At 28.0% G+C, this 27,744-nt stretch overlaps 1 protein-coding gene across 3 annotated transcripts in view; it reads left to right on the top strand.

Annotated features, from left to right (window-relative positions):
- LOC136975146 (transient-receptor-potential-like protein) overlaps window positions 1-27,405 on the top strand; it is a 106,077-nt gene extending 78,672 nt beyond the window's left edge. For all 3 annotated transcript variants that reach the window (XM_067270171.1, XM_067270173.1, XM_067270172.1), the window contains exons 2-12: window positions 185-971; window positions 2,891-3,133; window positions 5,393-5,604; window positions 5,670-5,803; window positions 5,886-6,381; window positions 10,757-10,952; window positions 12,389-12,601; window positions 12,823-12,870; window positions 13,130-13,198; window positions 23,497-23,612; window positions 25,640-27,405. In XM_067270171.1, the coding sequence (XP_067126272.1) occupies window positions 255-971; window positions 2,891-3,133; window positions 5,393-5,604; window positions 5,670-5,803; window positions 5,886-6,381; window positions 10,757-10,952; window positions 12,389-12,601; window positions 12,823-12,870; window positions 13,130-13,198; window positions 23,497-23,612; window positions 25,640-26,030 (2,835 nt within the window). In that variant the 5' untranslated portion in view covers window positions 185-254 and the 3' untranslated portion in view covers window positions 26,031-27,405. The remainder of the gene's footprint in view (window positions 1-184; window positions 972-2,890; window positions 3,134-5,392; window positions 5,605-5,669; window positions 5,804-5,885; window positions 6,382-10,756; window positions 10,953-12,388; window positions 12,602-12,822; window positions 12,871-13,129; window positions 13,199-23,496; window positions 23,613-25,639) is intronic.
- Window positions 27,406-27,744: the final 339 nt, after the last annotated feature.

Raw genomic sequence — 27,744 nt, 5'->3', positions numbered from 1 at the left:
ATAAATCAACTAGTTTAATTTCATTAAACAAATGTAAAACTGATGAAAGTTAAATAAAAGAAAAGTAGAATATTAGAAGTTTAATTGAACAGATTTCATCTTTAAGATTGTTTTCTTAATTTCCGACGTAAAATAGCAAAATATTTATATAATGAGGTTTGTTCAATTTTTTAAATCTTTTCAGATAAACTAAGATTCACTACGACTATCCAATTCACACTCCATATTGACTCGAGCCGGACAAAACCTCTACAATGATGTCCTCCGCGTTAAATGTCGAAACCCAAATCGCAAACATGGTTAAACAAGATCCGAGATTTCTGACAAGTAGTAATCGCTATCGCATACCCATCCCACTAGAGCCCTTAAAGGACGGACCATCCATGGATCCTAAAGAGAGAACATTCTTAGAAGCAGCTGAAAGGGGAGACAAACACACGATGATCAGGTGCCTTCAACCACCGAATCCGGTGAATGTGAATTGCACTAACATTTTGGGTCGTAGTGCTATTCAAATAGCAGTCGACAACGAAAATGTTGAAATTGTTGAACTGTTGTTGCAACAGGAGAACGTGAAGATAGGAGACGCCCTCCTGTATGCTATTCGTGAGGGTGTTTATAAGATTGTAGAGATGCTTATTAATCATCCGAGTATCACGAGTGAAATGTTGGCAAACGATTGGGCGAAAACCAGACAACCAGGGGAAGAGAGTTCCGATTATTGTCCTGACATATCTCCTGTTATATTGGCTGCTCATTGTAACCAATTCGAAATTCTTCAGCTTCTCCTGTCACGTGGGGCCACCATAGATAATCCCCATCCCCTGTCTTGTGGATGTCAGAAATGTCAAGAAGGCATGCATACGGATAGTTTGCGTTATTCTCTAAGACGAATTCATACTTATCGAGCATTGGCTAGCCCCGCCTGGATGTCCCTCACTAGCGAAGATCCAATCCTTACAGCTTTTAGGGTAAGCTATCTGATGCTTATTTTAAATTATTTTATCCACATTTAAAAAATTTAATCATTTAATTAGTATTAATTAATAGTTTAATAATTACTGTATATATATAAACTACACCGAAGAGCACGCTATTCATTTAACTTTTTTTAATAAAATTCTTTTAATATTTTATATTTATTTTCTAATTAAAAAAAAAAATAAATGGAATAAAAATTGTTTACATCAAAGTGTTTAGAGAAAAAATATGATTCTCATTATCCACAACTCCGATTTAAAAGGAATATAGATGGACGTGAGCAATTAATTAATAGTTAGTTAATAAAAATAATTTTTAGGTTTTAATTTAGGCATAGAAAATATTTATCACACGATTTACTAAATCTATTTTAAAATTTTTAACAAGAAATAACCTAATAAATAAATTTCCTAAATAAACCCAAAGAAAGGAAACAAACGTAAAGACAAGACCTAAACACATTCTTTTCTTTTCAAGTGGAACCAAGTACATGTCCATCAGGTTAATGCCAAGTGTATTTAATGGACATTGCTAAATTCTCTTGTCCCATATATTACTTCAATTAATTCTGAAACAATTGATTTTAGTTATGCATTCATTATAAAAATAATTTACGAGAAAATTTAACTATTATTCATTTATTAAATTCCACGTTCAATTTTTCTTAATTTAAAAAAAAAAATTAAATTAAATTTATTTTACTAGATGTAAATATAATAAAATCAGTTTATACGTAAATATATTAACCTTTAATACAGAATTATAGATTAGTGTTCGATTTTATTAGTTATTTTGATACATGAAAACTAATTGCTTTTAATATTAAAATCATTTTTATTAAATAAGAATAATACAAAAATTTGGAAATTTTAATTTTTGAATGATTACAGAAAAAGCGAAATAAAATCTAGAACATAAACAAATCGATTTAACAAAAAAAAAATAAATAAATAAATAAATTAACATTCGGAGAATCTCAGCCACTTGATTTAGTTATTTAAACTGACCCACTTTACTCCTTAACACTTACTTCAATTATTACTGTAGAAGTTAGTTTGAGCTTAACCATCCATGTTATAATCCATTTCGGTCTAGTTACTGGAACCAGTCCTTAATGATGATGATCAATATACTAAACTGCTTTTAATTTGTAAATCAAGCACTACCGGTCGAAAAGATATTTATCTAGATTAAATATAAATCCTAAATTACACAAATGGTTATCGAGAAAACTTAGTTTAACATATTTATAATTTAGTATTCTTGTTTTTCTAATAGTGGCGCGTTATCCTGTGGGAAAAAAAGAGCAATTTGGTTGGGGCCCCCGATGGTGGGGTGGGGACCCCAACCAAATCTTTTGTAAGAAAATATTTCCCCCAAAATAAGTTATCCGAAGAAAAATGTACACGTGGCTCCCTAATTCAAATACTCCTGGGCCCCACGAAGCACTGTTTTCTAACGTAAAAAACCGAAACGTTATGTAAACAAATTAGTGTTTTTTATGATGATGATGATATTAATTATTCTTCTGCGAATAATTTTGGATTATTATTCAATAAACACACGGCAGTTAGATTTAATTGTCACGCTAGTTTAATTGCATATAATTCATCATCGCTAAAATGCGCATATTTTATAACTTTGTTTAAAGCAAAATTTTCGTATTTTATATACAAAATAAAAAGAAAATAAAATTTCATTTAAGCAGAAAGCATTAGAATTTTCCGTTCTTTTTTTATGTGGAATTAAGACGTTTAATGCAATAAACATTTTCCGATAGAGTCGCGTAGTTTAATTATTTATACATTTTAATATTTCTATGGATGGAATGCTACAATTTTTCATTTTTAAAATTAATTATATCGATTTAGCAATATAATAACACAATATTTGCAAAATATTCTTTCAGTTATCTTGGGAACTGGAGCATCTGGCACAGCGGGAGAACGAATTTAAGGAAATTTATCTGGAACTCAGTAATCAGTGTAAAAAATATTCTTGCGATTTGTTAGATCTTTGTAGAAGTACCGAAGAAGTTATCGCTGTGCTTAACAAGAAAACCGATTCGGACTCAGAGGACGAAAATGAAGAAGATCCAGAGAAACTTACCCTATCGAGATTAAAGCTTGCCCTTAAATACGAACAGAAACAGGTAATGCAATAGTAATAAAAGCTGTAACTAATACTATTTCGTTGAACCAAGAATTGGCATTTGATCAACTGGCAGTGGAAGTTGGTCGCTCGAATCCAAATTCTTGACAACTTTTTCTAATTATTTAACAGAAAACTTTAAATATACTGCTTCAACAATTTATATTATCTATAGAATTAATTTCAAGTTTTCAAAACCAGAATTCCATAAAGAATGATGAGAACATCCATTATTATTATTTTTGGCACTTTAACCGCATTTATATTCTTATTTTATAAATTAACTTTTAATTTTTATAATCTATTTATCAATAACTCATTAATTAAATTTCTTTTATAATCTGTCTGATAATTAAAACTTTCCAAATATTAGGTAATGCGTTACACTTTATCAAAATACATATAAAATTAGCTTAGCGTAATGCGGGGGAAATCAAAATTAAGTTCCATTTTTATAAAAATACAATTAAAACTCGAGTAGCAAATGAGAATATTTTTACCAGATGTTCAAAATAGCATCTTGCACTTGACACAACGAGAATGACAAGTAAAGGGATGATCTTATTTCCGTTGTCACAGCAATCATACCATCATATAACATTTCGTACTCAAACGATATTAAAGAGAAACAGCGCAATATCTCATCGCTGGTGACAACCGAGCCAAAACAATAGTCCTTATTAAACTTAAAAAAAAAATTGTCGTTAAATTACATTTTTTATTGCTTTCTTTATTCGATCGCTATACATAATTAGCAAAATCGTAGAACTTGTATATGAACTTTGCAAAAGCCATCAAGAGTAATTAATCACATTTAGAAATCACACAGAGGAAATATATATATATATATATATAAGGAGAGAAGAAAAGGACCACCAACTAATGACCTACAACTAAGAGAAATATAAGGAAACAAAAAACTGTCGCCAGAACGACGAGTTGACAAAATACAATAAAAAAAAAATCTGCAATAACGAATGTTTATTGCGATGTCCTTGTTACTGTGTTTTGTGCAAAATTGGCTCAGTGTCAGACATTGTTCCAGATTTTCCAATATTGTTGACGATATACGTGATGTCTTACATTTAAAAACATAAACTTTGAAACAGAGCAAAGAAAAAAAAATCAATTGCTAAATGTGTTATAAACCGTTCTGCGAAAAAGGATAACCGACAAATTTTTTTAACCGCTTCCTCCTAATTTTCTTTGAAAATGACTTTGCAGACTTCAATGACTGATATAGAAATGCGAAATTACAAAAGTCGGTATCTTATTTTATAATTTTAGTCTTACTCTAATGACTTAAAAATGGAGTAAACGATAAACCGCTGCTGTTAATGATACAAAAATATGAAAATTAAGACAATGAAATTGCAATCAAATCTGTTTCCAACGTTTTAATATATGATGAGAAAATAATCATTGCTTCGCTCCATACAAATTTCATAACGAAATATTTTTAATATAAACTTCTTTAATTATAAAAGTACTTTGATTTTTTTTCTATGTGAAAGAATTATGACACACGTAATTTTATTGAATTTTAAACAAAAATTTAATTATAAAAAAAAACAGAATGACTTATAAATCGAATTATTTCTCAAAGTATATAAAAAAACCAGATAAATAAAGAGAATTACCGATTACTGTTGCACATTTTTCTAGAACATATGTCTGAAGAAAGAATAAATATTTTATGAATCAAGTAATATGGAATATCAAATGAATTATAGCTCGTACTTACATCTCGTAAAGTATAGAATTACCAGCGATAAAAATGAAGCTGCTACCAAGTTCCTGTAAATTCCAAAGAAAATTTATAGACATCCTTTTGTCTCTAGTCATTGTACGCTTTCAATTTCAAATGCCGAATTTCATGAAGTAAGAAAAGAAAAAAAAAGAAGCTGTAACTTAAATATTTATATAATTTATATTTGCAAAAATTATATAAATTCATTTTATCTAAAAATATATGATTTCGCTTCTTGTCATTGTTTACGATTGGAGAAAGTAAGAGAAAAATCAAATTTATTTTCGTAATATTTCTGATAGATTAACTGCAAGACACCCGGAATTTTAACAAGATTTCCCATAATAATTTGAAAGAATGCTTTAGATCTTATTAGAATTATAATTTGTCTCACATTTTTTACAGAAATGTTAGTCAATTCGTCTCAAAAATGATCAAAAAATATATTGTAATTTGTCAAAAAAGATTTTAAATGTAAGAACAGTTTCTTTTGTCCTTTTTTCCGTATAGTTTGTAGCTCATCCCAATTGCCAACAACTACTAACGTCGATTTGGTACGAAGGTCTACCGGTGTGGAGACGTAGGAACTGCGTGATGAAAATCTTGTTATGTTGTGGGTTGATTGCTTGTATGCCTGTCATAGCGCTTTACTACCTCATCTTCCCACGTTCGAAACTGGGAAAGGTTATCCGATCACCATTTATGAAGTTTATTTACCACAGGTTTGTTACTATAATTTCATCTCTTAAAAAATCGTTCATTTTTAACAATTAATTAATATTTTCAGTGCCTCTTTTGGATTTTTCCTGCTCCTATTGGTGCTGGCTTCTACTAGAACGGAGGGAACCGAACGAACGTTACAAAACATTCGTGGTCCTTCTCCTTCTTTTGTAGAATGGCTCATTTTTTTCTGGGTAACAGGTGTGAAAATTCTTCAGTTAACTTTTAAGAGATTTTCGAGGGTAGTTACTTATATTACGTAATATTCTCTGTAATTTTATAGGTATGGTGTGGGCAGAGTGCAAGCAATTATGGGAAGAAGGACTCAAAGCGTACGTCCGCCAATGGTGGAATTGGTTGGACTTCATCATGCTGTCTCTCTACCTTGCTACATTTTCACTAAAAGCCGTCGCATATTTCCAAATCCAAAGCGAGAAATACGGTCCTCGAGTACTCGAAAGACCTCGTTGGCCTGACAACGATCCCACCCTCATCGCCGAGGGCGTGTTCGCCGTGGCCAACGTATTTAGTTTCGCAAGAATTATCTACCTATTTCAGACGAACCCTCACCTTGGTCCCCTCCAAATATCACTCGGTTGTATGATAATCGACATTGCCAAGTTTCTCTTCATCTTCTTCCTCGTCCTCACGTCCTTCGCTTGTGGTTTGAACCAGCTGTACTGGTATTACGACTCGAGCACGAAGCACTGTGAGACCAAGGTGATTAAGGGTGAAAACGTTACTTTAAATTGCCAGAGCAATCCCGATTCTTTCATGACGTAAGTATTTTATTAATATATTTAATCTTTTTAATCAAATCGAAATTTAAAAAGTAATATTATTAAGAATAATGCATTTAAACGTCGCTATCATCAGGTTGAAAAATGTCTTCCCGGATGCTATGAAATCAATAAATCGAACAGTTGCACGAGAACAATCAATAATTTAAGAACTTGTTCTCCTTTTAAGGACTCTACGTTCTAAAATTAAACAGATCAGACATTGATCGTTAAACAGTTCAGAGAGGAAAACGGATTTAACATCAACAGGGCGTGGAATCGTAGACCCTTAATAGCTATCTCTGGCGATAATGTCTTTTCCATTATCAAAAAACCTCGGGATGACGCTTAACAACTATATTCTCTAGCTTTTATGACCATATTTCCGGTGGGACCGCTTTTTTTCCACACACGATAAAGTTATTTTAAAGCTAGTTTCTACCTGTAGGCATGAAGCTTATCTAAGTAAAGTCCTTCAGGTGCGATCGCTAATACTCTATAAATGCTAAAATTTTGTAGTCTTTTACGTTTATATTTATTGAAGCGGGAGATTGGTTTCTTTAACTGCTTTCCTTTCGTTCTTATCGCTAAGACTTTACTTCAAATATATTATAAGTTTGATTCTTACGATCTATCCAGGATTTTCCTTCAGAACGAAAGTTAAAAGAACTTTACTCGACTACAAAATATTGCTATTTGAAAAAAATATTACCTAGTCGATATTCTATAATACTTACGTACAATTTTATAACGAGGGAGATTTGCAAAATAATAACCTAAAAAAAATAACGGCATTTATCGTGTTTATCATAACGGATATTAAAAAAACAAATTGATTATTCAACTTGTGAGAAGGAGAACAAAATATTTTTCCAAGCTTATTTTCTCGTTGACGCGTTAATATATAGAAAACTAAACGAAATCCAGCTGACGCCACCGCATCTTGTCAATATTTTATTCTAGTAACAGTAATCATTTTATGTTGTTATTTTGTTCTAAACAATCTTTCTACAAACAAAAAAAAAAAAACCATTTCATCTGTTGCTATTAATGCCAAGGGTAATTCGAGAGAAACTTTTACAACGATGAATAAATTCGCCCAATTTAATCGGTAATATTCGTATCAATTATTAAAATTTAAAATATCTTTCTGAAGTATTAATTAAAAACTAATTTCGATGTTCCAATATGCTTTCTTTGTTTTCCTGTAGAGTTTAACGAATTGCACCCAAACTAAATCCGTTTTACAGAATAATTTCAAGTCTATAAATTCATTTCATCTCTGTAATTTTTCAAAATACTTCTTATTTTACAACAAACCTCTTCTTTATTTCTAGTTACAGATATATAAGATATCCAACTACATTGTTTCCTGTATTGCTTCTTCTGTTTTGTAAAATTGTTTCTCTTGAATTTTCCCATTTTGTTGTTTAACAAAAATGGAAAGCCATTTATTTATCTAGCCAATATCGTACGGTGCCGCATGTTTTTGAACACATTTTTATAAAAATATCATCATAAAACTCTTCAACTTATAAATTTGTTAATTCACCTCTTCTGTTCTTTAATTATGTAAATAATTCTTTCCAATATTAAAATACAGTCTATATATTTAAATATTTAAAAAAAAGAAAATAGATAAAAGGTTTTGTTTACATTAATTTTAAAAGTAATTTATATTTTATCTATTTTAAATACTTAAAAAAGTGATTTATTTTTGTCATTGATTAATTTTTCATAATCTTTTCTTATAACTTAACAGTGGCATCATCTTATACTTTTCGATAAATTATTCTTTAACTTTAAGAGAAAATCATAATATCAATACTACTTAATACTGATAAATTCTTTTTTTTTTTTTATTTTCGCTTCATTATTTTCCATTTTTCTTTTCTTTTACTAGTATAATATAATTACTTCGATGATCAGAGAATGTAGCTTCTATATTTGTATTGATTTGAATTTTCTTTGTGCATTCTGCTTCTGTTCAGATGCACGAGTTGTTGCTAGGCAACAGAGAACAAGTCTACGATCGACAAACTGCACAATGGATTTGGAGGTAGAAAGCTTTTGAGAGCTGTCAAGACAACTTTTCAATCTGAGGAATGACCGACTGACTACAGTCACATTTACTTTGCAGATCGCTCATTGTAAACAGCTTATTCTAAATTTTCTACCATAGAAAACATAATACGCGGGTGTAATTGCTGCGAAATTGCATTTAAATTAAGCGAGAATAATTTCCGTGAAAAATATAAAGATGCAATTAAACGAGCTTAAATTTTCATTTGAGATTTTTGTTTCTTATCTCTGATTATATTCTTAGAATTTCTTGAAATATTTCTTTTAAGTAAACATGCCTGAAATTAAAGCGGCCTGAAATTAAAAATTAAAAAAAAAAAATTATATATTCTTTTGACACGTCTCTTAATTAACTTTTATAAAAAGACTTCTTTTGTAGAAAGTTTTCCTTAATGCAAAATTCGATAGTTTTTGTAGAATTCTCTCTTTTATATTGACGCCATGTCTATGACATAAAAAAATTTTAATCGTTAAATGAATATTGCACTAATTACTCTATTTAAAAGGACTGAAACGAATAATAGGATCATACATATAAATGTATTTGGGTTATTGTGTTGCTAAATTTTTAAATGTCCTCTTGCACTTAATACTTTTATCGTCGTTTATTTATAAAATCGCTTCGATCAGTCGCTTTTAAAATTCTCGGGAATTTTTAAACATTAACTGTAATTCGTAACACAAATGTTTTATTATACTGTTTATTATTCAATTGCCAAATTTTCTGAATTATAGGTAATGAGTTTGTCAAGGAAAATTTAGAAGGTCAAGGACTATAGATTTGGTTTGAGTCCAATTTTGGGCGATATGAACGTTAGCAATAATCATTATTGTAACGAATCCACTGTTAACGTAAGGAACGAGCAATTATTTTTTTGTATTTTAATAATAATTTCTACCGGAATCCTATTTACAATTTCTTTTCGTTTAATCTTTCAGTTCTTTACTTCTTTTGTTTGCTAAATAAATCATTTCTCCAGATGTTATTTAAAAATCAAATGTGATTTACAGTTTCAAATTTTAAAATTTAAATTAAGAAATAAACAATACTGTAGTAAAACTGCATAATATTAACCATAAATTTATTATAGTGTTAAATAACATAGTTGAGTTTTTATTGAGTTAAAATTAAAAATCGATATGAATAAATTTATGGCAGTACTAGTTACGAGATAATTTATTATGAAATTATTTATAGATCTTTACAGTTATAAACTTATGAATGTTTGTTTATTTTAAGCAAAAAACACTGAAAATTTTGTATTTTGGTAACTCATATACATAAACATAAAAATATAATTGTCAGAAAACTTTTCTGATTGGAGTAATCAAGGATAAATGATACTTAAAAAGAAGGACAAATGGCACCATTTGTCCTCGATTACACGAACTTTATCGAACTGTATTTTTTGTTTTTTTTTTTTTATAAATATCAAAGGATAAACCTCAGATATAAGTAAATACGACAATAAAAAATGTAGTCAGCATTAACGGATTTTTATTACAGTATGGATGCTAGTTACATGGCACTACTCTGGTCCCTCTTTGGCGTGATTCCCATCAAAGATGTAGAATCTAGAGAGGACCAAAAGTTTACCAAATGGGTAGGATATTCACTGCTCGGTGCCTACATGATTATGGCTATGACTCTAATGATTAATATGCTCGTTGCCATGATGAGCAGATCATTTGAGGATATCGAGGTAACTTTTTTGTAATATAAAAATACCGTAATAGCAAACTTGTCTCTTTCTTAATAGTAAAAATCATAGATTGTTGCAGATAACGAAGAGAGACAAAATAATATACAAGTTAAATTGTGTGTATACAAATGGTCCAAACATAATGTTATATGACAAGAACAAGATAATTCAATATTGAAAAGTAAATATAAAGTGTAAAACGACTTGACTTTTTTCCTCATTTCTTACTGTGGCAGATATCAAAAACGTGACAAACAAACTAGATAGTTCCAACAATAAGTTTGTTTGGATCAAATCTTTAAATAAAGTAAACATAAAAGATTAATTACCTAAATAAATAATACAAAAAGAAACTGTGTCAATACTTTTTTATGAGAAAATCTCTACATTTTATACTTATTTTTCAATGCTGAATTATCTGGCTTTGGCTGTTATCATTAATTTTAGACCATTCTGTATATCTTCGTATTTTAAAATGAAGACGAGCTCGTTAACCATTTCGGAAATTTCATACATTTTTACAACTTTATAAATTTTTACTTTCTTGTATTTCACTATTCTTGCTTTTCCTTTTCCTCTAACCTTGACAGGATAGGCAATACCTTTGCCACACTCTTCTGGTCCTTATTTGGGATTAGTTCACCTAAGAGCACCGATTTAGTGGAAGACGATGTATTTATAGAGACTGTGGGACAGGGCCTGTTCATGTCCTACCACGTGACAGCCATCGTCGTACTGGTTAATATGCTAATAGCAATGATGACGAAATCGTTCCAGGTTATAGAGGTACGCCCTATCACTGCTATTGATGTACTAGATTTATCGGGTGCGGCCAAATTTGCACATCTAATTAGTGACTAACGCCTTTATTTTCACTATTGACGATATGTGCGTGTGTAATGTCTGCAATTAGCGAGATGTTATGTTCTTCTTTACTCGTATCTGTTACCAATACGATTCTTTTAGTGCGAAGAATTATATTGCTGATTTCACACTGCAATTATATTGTCAGCTGATTAGGAAACAATTTATTTGAAATACGTTGCCAAATAATCCTAGAACGATAAGTAAATGCATGGAGTTTCGTTTATTGGATAATGAAAAAAAATAAGAACTAATCCGAGAACACAAATAAACCAAAAGCTTTTATGAAAGTAGATGTTGGTAGCAGGATAACAGGATCTCCTTCAAAGATAAATGGAGTGTGTCATTTCACAAGCGAATCGATTTAATCGTTTACGAATTACTGATTTGTTATATGACAATAGTTCTGCATGTAGGCTTTCTATTATACTTTAATATATTAAAAAATTGTTTAAATATAATATTTGTTTAAAATTTCTATTAACAATTCTTTTAATTTTTAATACACAATAGACAATTTGATCAATCTTATTCTGTTTAGATAAACTTCCACGCTTATTAATTCACGTAAAGAAAAATGAATTATAATCTTTATTGTAAACAATTTGTGAAAATTAGTAAATATTAATTTATTTTCTAATATTAATTAATTAATTTCGGAATATTTTATAGTGAATGCAGACATTACACATTGCCCTGATTATTCTCTTTGTTGTTCATTAAAAATTCACTATAAAAAAAGAAAAATTAAGACCAAAGATAAATTAATTTTATTTAATCGGAATGATAGATAAGTTTTCTTTAAATTTGCATTTTTAAATTATTTATTTGCATGTTAAAATGATTATTAAGATTGAAAAATGACGGAGAAAACACTTCAGCATGTCACACAGTCTCTATGTGTTCGTAGAAGTATAGAAAGCCTATATGCATTCTACTACTTTCGCTTGTGAAAGACATTTTCTCCTTTATTCGTAAGCTTTTTTTTTTATGTTATAAAATATTAAATTTAAATATATCCATTGTAATTTTTGCATGCATCTGGTTTTAGTTTGATTTATTATTTTAAAAGTTCCGCAGAGCTATTTTTTATTTCCTATTTTATGTTTAACGCAAGAATTTATCATAATTTTAAAATTATTCAAAAATTATAAATTATATTTTTTTTCGAAATTTCTCGTAATTCAAGCATGTCAATTCTGCAACATTCTTTAACTTTTAATATATTTTTCCCCCTTTAGAAATTTATTTTAATAATTATTATATACTTAGCTTTTAAGATTATATAATTATATATATTTTTAATTACGAGGACGATCCGTAATATATTACATTTGGATTTCATTGTCGGAGTATAGGATCATGCAGACAGAGAATGGAAATTTGCCCGATCCAAACTATGGATGGGCTATTTCGATGAAGGGTGCACTCTTCCACCACCTTTCAACATTATCATCAGTCCTAAATCGATATTCTACTTTTTGAAAGGAACGAAACGTCTTCTGATGCTTCTCTGTCCCAGCAGTAAGTCTTGGTTTGGACGCAAGTCTTTCGATAAAGCAAATATTAAAGTGAGTAATTTCTTAAATAACCTGCAAAGAATGTATAACACTGAACAATACTCATTTATCTGAATTATATTTTAACATATACCATTTTATTTTAAGTGTTACTTACCATTTAATATAGAAAATATATTAAAAATAACCTTCCCTTTCCAAATAAAAATGAAAGCTTAAATTATTGAGTACACTTTACTACAGATATTATTAACATGAATATTTATTTCCAGCCCGAAACAATCAATCCAATGTATCTGGGTGACATAGTCACTTCTAAGGTAGGTGCACGCTTTTTATGCGATAACCTTACAAAATTGATAACCCTCTCTCCCATATAACCTCAAGTTGCTTGATGTATGAGTCCCTTTATGGCGATGGACTTTAAACTCTTTGCCATTACGCTGTCACTTTAGGCAATTCTTTACTTCAATATCTTACCTTAATTGATATTACACTTTTCAATTTTATATTAATGATTATATTATTTCAATAAATTTCAAAATTTTCTTTCTACCGACCTCTTATTGTTTTCTTCAGCCTCCAAATCAAAACGGAACAACTCCGCATCTTGGAAATCCTATAACCAGTAGTAAAATAATTTATCAGGTGAGTTTATGTTGCAGCCGCCGTTCAGTTTGTGGGAAGTGTAACAGAGCGTGTGTGACATTTTGTCAAGTAAAATGACAGGTATGGTAATTACAGTAGCAATCTTAATATAGTAATTAGTCAATGACGTGAGAAAGTTTTTAATATAAAAAAATTTCATCCTCACTTGGACGAAGTAACTTTTTTTCTTATATTATTAAAATTTTTATATAAAAACATCGTAAATTTCCAAGTTTAATATTAAGAAAATTGTAAAAGAAAACAAATTTTCAACTACAAAAAATAATTATAATTAAACGTCTTTGAAAAATTTATAATTTCATATTTGACTACTATAAAAAGACAAGGATGTAAGACAAAAATTTTATTGATATAAAGGATACAAATGAATTAATTTAGTATTAATTAAATGATCTAACTACAAAAGATTACTAGATTGAATAGCATTAAAATTTTCAGTAGTAATTGGAAATGGAACAAATTTTGAATTTTAAATTCGTATCGAGTAAATATTTCCATAATCGCGATTTAGAAATTGTATTAATTACAATATAAACATAATGTAAAACAAAACTTTTAGACGTCTTGAAGTTATATTCAATTGATTAATTTGATAAACTTCCATTAAACGAAGATTATCGAGGGGATAAACTCATAAAGTAGTAGTTCTGTTACCTCATTTCATTCCAATCCTGCAAATAATCAGATTAATCCGAAGCAATTAAGATGAGCGATTTAGCATTTGAATCCGCATTCATTTCATTCTATCAACATCAAATAATTTAAATAATCGAAAAGAGTAATCAAAAACGGTTGAACAATGATAAATTATCTTATAGCCTGTATCTTATTTACCTATGATCCTTTAGAAACGAATTAACAAAACATTGAATTAATAATACATAAATAGGATATGATAATTTAATTGTAGATTGCGTTTAAAATATTAAGATATTAATTTGCTACATCGAAAGAGCAATGTTTTAAACATACTCGTCGGCCGGATGTCAGCCTACTACCGTAAGGCTCCGGATTCGAGTCTAATTCAGACCCCATGTATTTATCGCAGGTAATGCGGAACTGGATCTAATTCTCAACGTTTAATTAATGAAAATGTAATGTTAAATTAGAGTTATTTCTTGAAAATATTCAGAAACACGAATTTCTTTATAGTAAAAACATAGGCTTGTACTGTACATTTTGAACTAATTATTTTTCTGATTTATTGATAAAATCATCTGGTTTCACTTTCAGATCAGCTGATGCTTAGCTGAAACGGAAAATAAACTGGGCAGAATTATATAAATTTTCAGTTTTTGTTATTAGTTTCGGTTTTCAGACAAAGTCCATATAATCTTATGTTGGCTTCTCGCATATATTCTTCAAATATAGAGAATTTTTTGTTTGATTTATTATGTTCCGATACTTCAATACCTTATACAAATTCTATTGAAAGATAGCAAAACAAACAAAATAAAAAGACACTATTTAAATGTATAATTTTTATTATTTTAATTTATAGCTGTAGTAGCTACAGCTCAAATGAAGACGACTACTTAATAAAATGAATGTTCAATTTCAAACAAGCGAATGTTTTGAAAATTGTCGGCACATCTAAAATTCACCATTTACATATTAATTAAAACAACTAACTTATGCAATAAAACAATAGAATACAATAGAACTTTGTGATTTTAATATGCATAGATTCGGAAACATTTCAAATAATTGAAAGCCGTAGCTTACACGAGGCACTTATTGAGAGAATAAATGGATTGTTTTCCATAAATTAAGGAACAAAATGAATCTTGAAAAGATTTCTTAATCTTCGTAATGAAAATGGAAGTGTTTAGTATTCACATAGTAAATTTTGATGGTGTTTATTTCCGTAAAAATTATCGTAAGATGATTTCAAATATCCAAATCTAATAGTTTATAAAAATGGTAGTTCGATAACGTTCTTATTTCTTGTTTTGTATAATAAGGGCATTTCGCGTTTATAACGTAACAGTGTGGAGATGTCAAACTTGTGGACTGTTTATAGCTAATAAATGAATTTTTGAAAAGTTTTAGAATGATTAAAATTAAATAAATAAGGGGGTTTGTTGCTTGGTTCTTAGATTCTGAAAGAAATTTCAACAGACGAAAATTTAATAAGAGGAAATCTAACATTACAATCACAGGAACTGGCATTATCTTTTGTAGTTATAATAGTAAATTTTCATTCATTAAATTTCCTAAGTCAACTGTACGAAGAATAATGATAACTTTAATATCGGTTATCTTTTGACATTTAAATAGCAACAAAATCGTTGATACTTCTTTATGTAATACATAAAAATTTATGGTAAGATGACAGCGAATACATTCTTGCAATTCCTCGACGTGGAGTATTCTTAAATTTAACTGTATTATTGTTATCAACTGTATTATTGAGTAATGTAGTTCTGTATTCTTTACACATCAATTCGGATTTGATATTTGAAAGAAATGGGAAAAAATTTATCCGAAAGGGCAAAAGAATCTATTATAACCTAACCATCATCCAAAGAAACTCTTTGATCGATGCCAATGACTTAGACATTTCGTTGGATAGCCAATCTAAACTTATGAATTTTAATTCTTAATTACCTATTGATTGATATTTATATACTTAGCATAGGGATATAAAATCAATCACAATGATTATGTTTTGAGGAACATATTCCTATAGTCTAATTTCTTCTTTAAAACTTAACGTAATCTTAAAAATGCTTTAGTAGAAAAATGAACATTACTTTCAAGATAGATTATAGAGTTAAGAGCATAAACAATTTATATTAATCAGTTTATAATACTATTATAAACATGAGTTACGTTAAGATTAGTAATTTTCGTTTCGTTTCACTATTATAAAGAATAAAAATATAAAATGGCAGATGGATAAAATTAATTCATTAAAATAAATTAATGTTCTAAAAAGACATACTTTATTTCAGTATTTTTATCTCGATATATTTTTAAAACTTCAGTTGTACTATCATTTTCTTGAAAATTGAAAAATATATAAAAAGTTTTTTATATTTAATGTTTAAAATATTGTTCATATCTAATAGATATATATAATAATCTTTATGTATATAGGCCAGTGCGCAGAATTTTTGAAAAGGTAAGGTTTTAAAACAGCGTTATTTTTTTTTCATAACGTAATATACCAGTTTTTACAATATAGGTGTATAGAGCAATTCAATACAGTAAACAAAGGTGAAACTTTGTAACGATAAAATTACGCACGACATCTAGTATACTTTTTATGGAATAAACAGTATCTTTCTAACTTTTTTCTAAAATATTTAAAGTAAAAGCCATTAATCAGTCAATCAGAATTTTTTTTATACATTTAGAGAGTCATAATTACCCGATTCGATCAAATATTTATGATGCCTTCAATTGTAGGTTACTAAGATACTTCATCCTAAATTCGAGTTATTTGATTTTTGAATTTCTTCGTGAATAATAAAGTAAAACGAACAATTATTTATTGTGACATCGTCACAATACAGGACTGAAATTTTTAACTTATTTAATTTAAAATATATGCTATGTTTTTAGTAATGTCTTGTGCCTGTACATTATACTTTTTCTGCTAATAATAGAGTCTGCGGTCATCTAACTCCGTTCTGGAGGAAATTTTTTGAATTGAAATAAAGTGACTTCCGGTACAAACCCGAAATCAGTCGTGGTTCTTGAAGCTTTCCATATCTGATCTTGATTTTCAACTATCTAATTCTATTCTCGAGATAAAGGAAAGACAGATTAACAAGCAGATGCCAGTGGGAATTTATTGGTCTGAAATTTACTAAAAGATACATTTACAAATACAAAGAGAATATACAATAAATATAAATATTTAATTAGTAAAAAAAAATCATAATATTTCACACTGAAAAACTAAAATTAATGAATACAAAATGTTAGACTGAATAAGTCAAAATTTTATGTAGTGTAAAAGTTCCAATTCATTAAAAAATTTATTATTACATATAGAAAGTTATATAAATTTCGTCAGATAAAAGATTTTCTTGTGGAGAATCTATATTGAAAATTTTTTCAAAACTTCACTCTATTTCGAAGAAAATAAAAAAAAAATAAAAATAAAAGTAAATCCGCATTTGATATAACATCTAAGCCAGACAGAAAAACTAAAATGCTAGAATTATTAAAAAAAAACAGTAACTTGTCTTTTAAAGGATTTTTTTTTTTTGTATCAATATAAACGTTCGAAAATAGTAAACTGAAGTTTGTAGATTTGTAGTGTTTCTGTTTAATGTAAAATTGTATCAGAATTTATTGTTTTACATTCTAGAAAGTGTTTTAAATATTTGATGTGAGTTCAGAAAAAAAAGGAAACTAATCTGGAATTATTTAACAATCAACTGAATTTGAAAATGGCTGAAAACTGAAAAATAATAAATATTCATAAATGTTTTAAAAATTTTCTTAATCGAAAATATGCGTTTTATATCTAAATCATACTTAATATCAATTTCTTCTATGGCTAATTTTTATGTATAAATATTTTCAATGGAAAGAGTCCGAAAACAATTTCCAATATTGAAAAAAAATTAATGGTTTCCGGCGAATTAGTCGGCGTAAATCTTTTTAAAGTGTTTCGTTATCGAAACTTAAGAAACTTGGCATCGATAATTAATTCTGATGGAAGAAGGTCAAATATCGAAAGTATAATTATCCATTTTCTGAATGTTATACTCTTAAAAAACAGACAATGTTTCGGACAAACAATCGAATCGAGAGATAAATATTAAAATAATAAAGACCTTTTTTTTAAAGTTAAATAAGTAACGCATAAAATCTGTAAAATAAAAAAATAAAAAAAATCTAAATAACTTGTAAAGCTTTCCGACGTTGGTTCGTAAGTCGTATAAACTTGATTTTTCAACCGAAAATAAAGATGTCCTCGGAGTTTCTTCACAATTGTTAAACGAGAAAAAATTGAAAAAAAAAAAAAAATCAGTCTCTAACTTTTCGCGACACTTGCTCTTTCAATCGACAACTTGTAAGAATCTGAAGCCATCAGAAGTTCAACCGTCAGGATGATATTCCCCTTTATCAACTTGGTTGTTGTCGTTACTTTGTGAAGAAGCTCCAGGAGCGCATTTATATTCGTTTGAAATTTGCATTTAGACGGTTTATAAAATAATTGTAAGTTATTGTTACATTTAGCATGATTTTAAGCAATTAAAAGACATAATAAAATATCAAAAATCATGATTTTAACACAAGGTTAAATTATTTGATGTAAGAACTATATATGAAATATCAAATGGGTTTTAGTGTACAAAATTTCTGCGTTGATATTTCTGAATATAATAAAATTTGGCTATAAGTGTCGGAACATGATTAAAGTTAAATCTATTCAGAAATGCCTAGAGTATTCCATTCAATAACTGATTAAAACTATATAATTAATATTCATGAAACGTCCGGAAAATTTTGGGATTACGTTCTTCATACAAAAGAAAAACAGATGAAATTCTTTCACATAAATATGCTTTCTTTTCAAGTTATAGGCATTTTAGAAAAGAATACTGTAACCAAAAACAAAAATTTTGTTAATTTACATTGTGCTTTACATTTACCTATTTATTCAAATGCTAATACTTAAATAAATAGGTTGTCAACACACCACAGAACATTTATTACTTGGACATATACATATATATTTGAACCCTTCTTATGAATCCAAGTCTCTAAAGCTTGCAAACTTTCAAAAACAGAATAAAAAAAGTGAAAGCGAGAATATTAAATACATATTATACATGTCAAAGGTAAGCTCATTATCTATACTTGACGTGTGTAACGTGCATTAAATGTTCTCTCTACTCTTAAACCAAAAATAAAATAGACCTTTTGGATAAAAATAGTAAATTGTATTGTAAAATGTTTACCATCTGGAGTAACACTTCTACAATATTTGAAATAATCCCTCAAGCAAACAAAAATACATTGATGTTAAAGGTATTAATCCATAAGATATTAATAACACCACAAAAGTTTTCCGGCGATTCTCTACATTTAAATGTTTGATATCAGATAATTTTCTTTCATTTATTTCTAAGATCTGTATTTTAAAGTCGTGTTTATGCAAATATTATATTAGTGTTTCTAACTGATATATGATAAATGCCATTCAATCCATCTTTATAAACAACGTTTGAAAATAATAAATCTCTAAATACTGAACTATACAAAATTAAAGAAAAAATAATGATCGCTTATCTTGATAAATCTATCGCTTTTATAAGCATATTCTGCTATTATGGTAATTTTTATCATCAGACAGTAGAAACAACACTTTGATAGTAGTGACTATTATTACTGTTATATTTTCCTAGTAAAGAATGTAGTTTAAATTTTTTTTGCATTTAATACATTGTTAAATCATATACTAAAATCCTAATACAGTAAACTTATATTTTATAAGTTTAGTATATGATTTAACAATGTATTAAATATAAAATTTCAGAAGTCTTTTCTGTTATAACAGACGTATACTGTAGTACTTTACTTGGTTTATCTAATCACAATTAAGTAATTTAAATACCATTTATTTAAAACCAGTTTTACGTGATGAATAAAATCGAAAAGTTCTTTATCATGTTTTAATATCGCTTCTTCAGCAATATTCTCTCTCTCTCTTTGTATCGATTTTCTCATATTATAGATGTTGCTCGACTTCTCTCCGCACAATATTTCTCAATTTTCAAAATCGCTTATAATAACAACGTTATTTAACCTAACAGATAAAAAGATAAAGATCTTCTTCAAAATTTTGATTAGCTTATGAGAAAATTGTGTTATACCAGAATTAGCCTTGATTACTTTTTCATGATAATATGGTTAAATTACAAGTAATAATTATATATAAAAGTTCGAATATAATTATGTAATCAAACAATAGAAATGTTTTCGTTACCAAGCTTCATAAGCACACTTGATAATTCTGCTGAAATCATTTTCTTTTTGTCCGTGTTTTCGTTAATTATTAAACAATGTCGAAAATAAATACATGTAGAAACCAATGAGATTTGTTTAGGAATCGACATTCGATCGAAACTTTTAAGAGCTTTCTAAGGAAAGAACGTCTCTATCAACCATTTCTAGATTAAATTATAGAATCTGTGATAAGTTAAGGAATTTCAGCTTCGTGGATTTTCACCTTTGTAACTTATTGTTTGAAAAAGGTACAGTACTTATAAATAAGCCTAATTTAATTCGGTTATTAAAAATATATATAAAAAAAAGGATGCAAATATTTTCAAAAATATTGTTTAAGTACGTTCTTTTATATTAGTATGTGGATTAATATATTCTATAATAATATAAAGCTAAAGTTCTTTGGGATAAATTATTATAATTTCTCTGTCCCTTATTAAATTTATTTCTATAGTTTTTATTTCTAGTTTATAACTATGTATATTAAAAGCCACAATGTTATGAAACTTTTTCTCTGATCCTTCATTAACAAGGTATAAAATATAAAATTAATAACTATAAATATTTTATAAAATCTATTATAAAGTACTTTATATAAATTGGATTATTGGATTTGTGTGTATTACACAAAATTTTCGCCATCTTTTTGACATTCGTTCTATTTTTTGTTCAGAAGTGTTCTGCAATGAATGCATCAATAATATATTTCAAACAAAAATTTAAAGTTTTTAAACTCGAATTTCGTAGAAGCAATCTTTCTATAGAAAAAGACTAGTCTATAAATATTAAATAATAATGATATTATTATTATTTTGAAGAGATTTCGATAGCAACTCCTCTAAGTAAGTAGAGGAAACAGTTAAAATATGAAAGTTATATCTAGAGGCAGCAAAATTATTCATAATTTAATTTTTTTTCTGTTATACATATTAATAAGTATCATCGTGAATTTTCATTATGTTGATTTCGATTTTGTGGATTAAGTGAAAATACAAAATTTTATTTAATTTATTTTTTTAAATAAAACGTTTAAATGCCATAATGAACTCAAAATAAACTAAAAGTAACATTTCCCCATTTTATTTTTTGTCAAATAATGTCAAAATAAAGGTATATTGGAGTAATAAGACCAAAAACCCATACAATATTAAGTGTCTTTCAAAATGAATCCAATCCTACATGAATTCATTTTTGTTCTTGCTATAAGAACGCTAGTAAAACAAGACAAACCCTTTTCAAAATAATACAATTTAAAATTTTATAAATATAGAAGAGAATAATGTATAGATTTAAATAAATGTTTGATTAATTAAACTTCTTTATTGTCAGCTATAAAAAAAAAATCAATTGTGACAAATTGCGTTCGATTATCTTTGCTGGATTTGATAGCTTTGCAAGTCCTTACAGAATTATCAGTTCAAGGATTACATTCGGTCCCGATAAGGAAACAAACATTCATTCAAACATTCTCTTAAATTCGTTTGCTCATTCAAAGAGGTTTATACTTTTCCGGCTATTATAACAGAGAGAAAGTATAGCAATCCGGCAAAAATCACTCCCCCCAGATGTTTACGTTTTTGGACTTATGACATCTTGAAACGTCGAGAAATGCAAAAAAAATTCAGGGGTAATTTCTATATGTATAGATGTTAGTAGATACATTCACCTCGCAATACTGGGTAATCGTAATTAAAGTGCTCAATTCAACGCTATCTACAGAGATATTTAGCATCTTAAATGTAACTAAATTTGGTATGGGGACATTTCAGAACGTGCAGAAGATATTTCCGTAAAAAGTCTTAGTACCAAAATGCGCCACTATGGCACTTTTGGCGCTGCAAACAACGAAAAGGCAGTTTGATTGTGTGGACCTTAAAAAGTGGTTAATTTAGACGTCTTGTCACACTGCATGTAAGAAGCTTAACAGAGGAGCCATTGAAAAATACCGAGCATCGTCTTCAGGTTTTACATCTTCAGAATGGAGACCACATTAAAGCAGTATAATCCCCTGAATGGCTCAGGTGTCTATATAATGAGAATATAAATGATATGCTTGTTGCCTTCAGCTTCAAAAATGCCATAGTGGCGAGTTTTGGTACTAATTTTTTTTTCCTTCTTTTTTACGGAAATGTTTTCCGCATGTTCTGAAATGCCACCATATTCCGTGACTTTTGAACTGGTAAATCTTTCTAAACAGAGTTGAAAAGGGGGTACTTAAATTACTAACATAAAGTTACAAATATTAAAACTAGATTTCTTAAATTGTTTAAAAAATTGAGAGATTATTATATGGAATCTAATTTCAAATATAATCTGAAAGATTTAACATTATATTCTTGATAAAATTATTTTAAAAAATATAGAAAATATTTATAAAATGTATTACACTATAATTTATTTGATTCTAATGTATTACCAACTTAACTTTAAGACGTGACCACATTACCACATTATTGATATACTGATCGTTTATTTTACAGTAGTAGAATTTTTTTTTTAAATCTATAATTACTATACCATAAAAATACTCTTACTGAATCAGTTTTTTTATTATTCTAGTCTTTTTTTAAATGTTCAATAAGGTATAACACGATCAATATTTGAGTAAACTATATAATTTTGTATTATCAATTGATTTAAATTAAATCCTCGACAATTTGAAAAAAAATATAAAATATAGAAATATTATCATATATTAATTTTCTTGAAAAACTAATCAGATTTAGATTTAGCGATAGAAAAGCAAATCGTATTAAGAATTCTTAAAAATGTGAATCTGTCACAAAAATGACTAAAATAAACTATTAAATCTAACATAATCGGATTTTCTACTAGTATTTTCTTTTAAAATTATAGATTAGACTTTCTGAGTGTTTTTTCTTGATAAATTTAAATGTTAACGTTATGTAAAATAAGTTTATTAATAAGATAGCAGCTACTTATAATTAATATCTTATAAATAATAAATAAAATTTGATGCAAATATTAAATAATAATTTATAAAACGTTTTAATTCTTTTAATTTAATATTTTCCTAAAGTCAAATTAAAAACATATAATACAAAATGAGTGACTACAAGAAAAAAGATTAAATTGATATTATATCTTACATCATACAAATGTAATAATTATTACATGTATAAATATAAAAAGTATTTATTGATATGCTCACAATATAAAACTGCTTTAAAACTTACCTTCCAAATTATTTTCCATATATCAAAAGAAATATATAACAACACAGATTGCAACGAAAATATATTATTCCATCATATACTAAAATATTTTTTTATATTGTTTAGGAGGTCATGAAGAGACTTGTAAGCCGATACATTCACCAAACCAAGAAACAGCTGAGGCAGGATGGTGTCAACGAAGACGACCTCTTAGAGATAAAACAAGATATTTCTAGTTTGAGGTAATGCATAGAACGATATTTATATATGATATGAGCAAGCCTATTTAATGTCTTCTCAAGTATATTAAATACATCATTAAATATTTACAAACGGTTTTATAATCTACTTAATTATATATTTATATGGATAATAATAAATTTATATTTTTTACTATTAAACCGAATTTTTGAAAAATCTTAATAAAATTTCTCTGGTGACATTCTTGTAACCGTAGTCATAACGTTTTCCTCGATTATTTTCTCTGTATAAAGAAATTTTTATGCGAATAAATATAAATTCTATAAATAAATTATTTAAAAATATATAAATTCAATATATTAGAAACAAATATTTAAGTACGGTCGGATCTAGGCATAACGATTACCGATATGATAAATCCCTCCATAACGATAAGAATTATAGTTCCTTACGCAATTCGTATTAGTTTAATGGAAAACTTCTCCCGATTGAACGATATCTTCTACTTTGATAAATCTCTTTTTAGTGATGGCCTGCATATTTTTAGCGTACTCTTGAAATGCACGATATTTTCCTTTCTGTACAACGAAAATAAGGTAATAAATTAAATTTTAATTAATTTTAATTTGTCGCTCGTTTTTAGAATCGAAATGTCGTACTCTTTCAATATAATGATTCTACCACGAACGTCACCTGCGATAAATAGACATCAGACGAGAGCAGAGTTGCCAGATTTAGCGTGCTTTTGGTGTTTTAGTGCTTAATTTTTTATTTAGCGTTCTCAATTAAGTATCATTTTTTGCTTTCTTTAGCTGAAAATGTTAGCTTTTCGGCGAAATTCTTGATACATTTAACACTAAACGACGGGTGTAACCACTTTTAAATTTTTAGAGCAGTTTAGTGCTTTTATGGCACTTTCTAGGCTCGAAGACATCATTACCAGATTTTTTAACAAAATTATAAATTATATTAAACGTGTACGTTATTGTCAAAAATCGAAATCCTCTAGAACCTGACATTATCAGATAAAGGAAATTGCAACAAAGCCTCTTTTAGTTTTATAATCAGTGTCATTTGCAAGACTGAGACATTCCTGCACCATTTCTGAAGAACTTTGTAGTATTAAACTCATTAACGTAATAAAATTGTGTTAGAAAGTATACAGGGATGTCTTAATGTTACAAATTACACTTATTAAAATAATTACAAAAAGCATTCTCCTTAAGAAATTATATTTTAGAATTAGTTTAGTTTTGCTTTTTTAGTTTTAATTTTACTTAGTTAATCTTTGCCCAGAAACATTAGGTTCTGACTAATTTTAGATTTTGATGTTTAACATATACCATAGAAATAATATGGAATAAAATCACTTAAATCCTGTACTATAGGAGATTAATAATACTATATGTTTTCTGTTTTAATATTGTATAACTTTATAGAAATACAGCAACTTATATTTTAAAGTATTTAAATTATATTTATCTCTTTATATTTCAAATTACCAATAATAAAAATTTCTTTAATAGAATTTTTATCTGTTCAAATTTTAAAAAATACGTAGTAACTATCAATAAACGTATTGAAAATATTATACTTAATCCAGAAAATAAAAATAATGTCATGGTATTTTAAAAATTTAAACATGCCTTTTCTACATCAATATCTATAAACCATTTGGGGACATAAAATTTGATTTAATTGCATTGCTCTTAATCAAAAAGATGAAGTGAAATACGTTTAATTATAGGAATAACTTTCAATTTATTAAAATTATTTTTAATAATCAATGCCCATAAAATTTTACGAATTCCTCTAACCCAATTTAGGTTAATTACCAAAATCTATACTTTCATCAGTATCGTAAAAATAAATTTGTAGAAGACATTTTAAATGTATACAGATTTAAACATTTAACTTAATTGATATTTTCTAGTTTTCTGTGACAATAAATATCCTAAATGAATAGTTTCAGACATTTTATGAAGAAAGAAAATTCATTGATTACGTTATTTTTCGTGCGATGAATAAACGTTAATTTCATTCTTTCTCATTAAGTCTTTTCTTATAGGTACGAACTTCGTGAAGACAGAAAACGTGAAGCTGCTAGAAATACCGGACAAATCGATGGTATTAAACGTGATATAATTCGTTCTTTACGAGGAAATCAAGTGTGGACCGGCCAGATCCCACCTCCACCTCCTATTCCACCTCCAGTGTGCCACAGTCCCAATTTACCCCCTTCAGAACTTCCGAGTCCAGGAAGTGCCGGATTTCTTTCACCACATGAATTGGATTATTTAAAAAGAGATATTATTGCGAGTGTGCGAGAAGAATTACGTAATATGATGCGTGAACTTCAACAGCATCTAAGGCCTCCGTCGGCTGCATCTCTTGGTCCGACTGCACCTCCTCCAATGAACTCTGAACTGTATCACACTCACCTATATACCGAACTCTGACGAGTGGTGTGATCTTGTATATATATATTGTCTTTTTTATAAATGCTGCAAGCTATTTACTGTATATAAGATACTCAACTAGGATCGATTGCTGGTTGTATGGGAACAGCTGGAGGTGACAAAGCAATATAATTTGTCAGTACTGTAGATTCAGTAGTCTGCAACATGCCCGTCTTCCAGAATCTTGACAGTTTTACCGCCTCGATGTTCTTTTCCTCGTTTTGAAATAAAAGCGATATTTCTTAATGTCATAATTGTTTTAAATAGAGGAAATATAAAACAGGCGAGTAAATGCCAAATTTTATAGATGGTAACTTGTCTCTGTTGTAACATTGATTTCTATTAAAAGAAATATCGTTATTTCATTCTCATCCCAACAGCAATAATGCCGACAAGTCTTATACTTGCGAATATCTCCCAAGATGAGACGACAAATCGACGTCCAATTGTGGAGAAGTATAATTTTCTATGCAACTTCTATTTACAAGTGAGAAGTTATAGAACCTCAAATATATCTTTGCACTGTAGATACGAAATTCCGACTTTTACTTGCACTGTATTGATGCCCTTGGAAAAACAATGTGAATGAAAATAGCATTAGTTTCAACATCTATAAACCAGATTGTATATACATATATATACAACAATAAAAATATATATGTATAATATATATATATATAAAATAATACATATTTTTAATGGACTGCCAATTCCTGCCCGGTGTTGTATCACCGTATTTAAGATGGGATACGATATGTGCCTGTTTGCAAAAATTCGAGCTAGAAATAATATTTCTAGAACTGAAAGCAACCTATATTCTCGTAAAGGAAGCTGGAACGACTGTGATGATAGAACAAGTGTAAAAATATGTCGATCGATTATTTTTTCCATTTGTTAGAAAAAGCTTTCGATGTGTTAAGTTTTCTCATAGAAATAATTATTTATTTATTCATCAGAAGAATATTTACAAACGAATTGAAATAGTTTAAAAATAAATATTAACAAGTTAAATTAAAAAGAAAAAAAAAATACGATTCCTTTCCCTAGGAAGTTGTTTCAGAAACTTGTTCTTTCTTTAGGTACAAATAAAATATATAAACGAGTTACATATATAAGCTTAGATTCTATGAAATAATAAATTATATTTGTTTTCATAATGTTTCTGTTTATTCCTCGTTTAGAATCACATCTTCAACAAATGATTCAATGAAATGTAGTAATTGTGTATGAAACACTGTCATTCTTTCATTAAACTATTAAAATAAAATATAAAACTAATAATAAATTAAAGAAATATTAAAATAAATATTTTAAATATAATTCTAAAACAAATCGATTTGCCTAGATATTCGGAAGGATCGCATATTAAATGCTGTACAGGATTTATCTGAAGTGCTGAATAAACTGAAAAATAAATAAAATTTTTATAAATATTTAAAAATTTTTTAATCTGTTTTATTTTAACAAATAAGCAATACGTATTTCATGAATTTTAAAACAAGAAAAACTGCTGTAACAATATAATTTTGCAACCTGAAATGACAAATGCTTTCACGCAATCTGCATCTTCAGGTGTTTCTGACATTTTCTTTATTCAAACTTTATTAACTTTAGCGCGTTGTTTTATTCATTCGTAATTATATTTATTTGTTTGGAAGAAAATATTACAGTAAAAATTAAAGTACTTTTCTGAATTTTTTATTTTTAAATTATA

Source organism: Centruroides vittatus, unplaced genomic scaffold (assembly GCF_030686945.1).
Source record: "Centruroides vittatus isolate TY-2023 unplaced genomic scaffold, ASM3068694v2 contig_364, whole genome shotgun sequence".
NCBI lineage: Eukaryota > Metazoa > Arthropoda > Arachnida > Scorpiones > Buthidae > Centruroides > Centruroides vittatus.
Note: the sequence above shows the minus strand (reverse complement) of the source record. Positions and strands in the feature narration are given on the sequence as shown.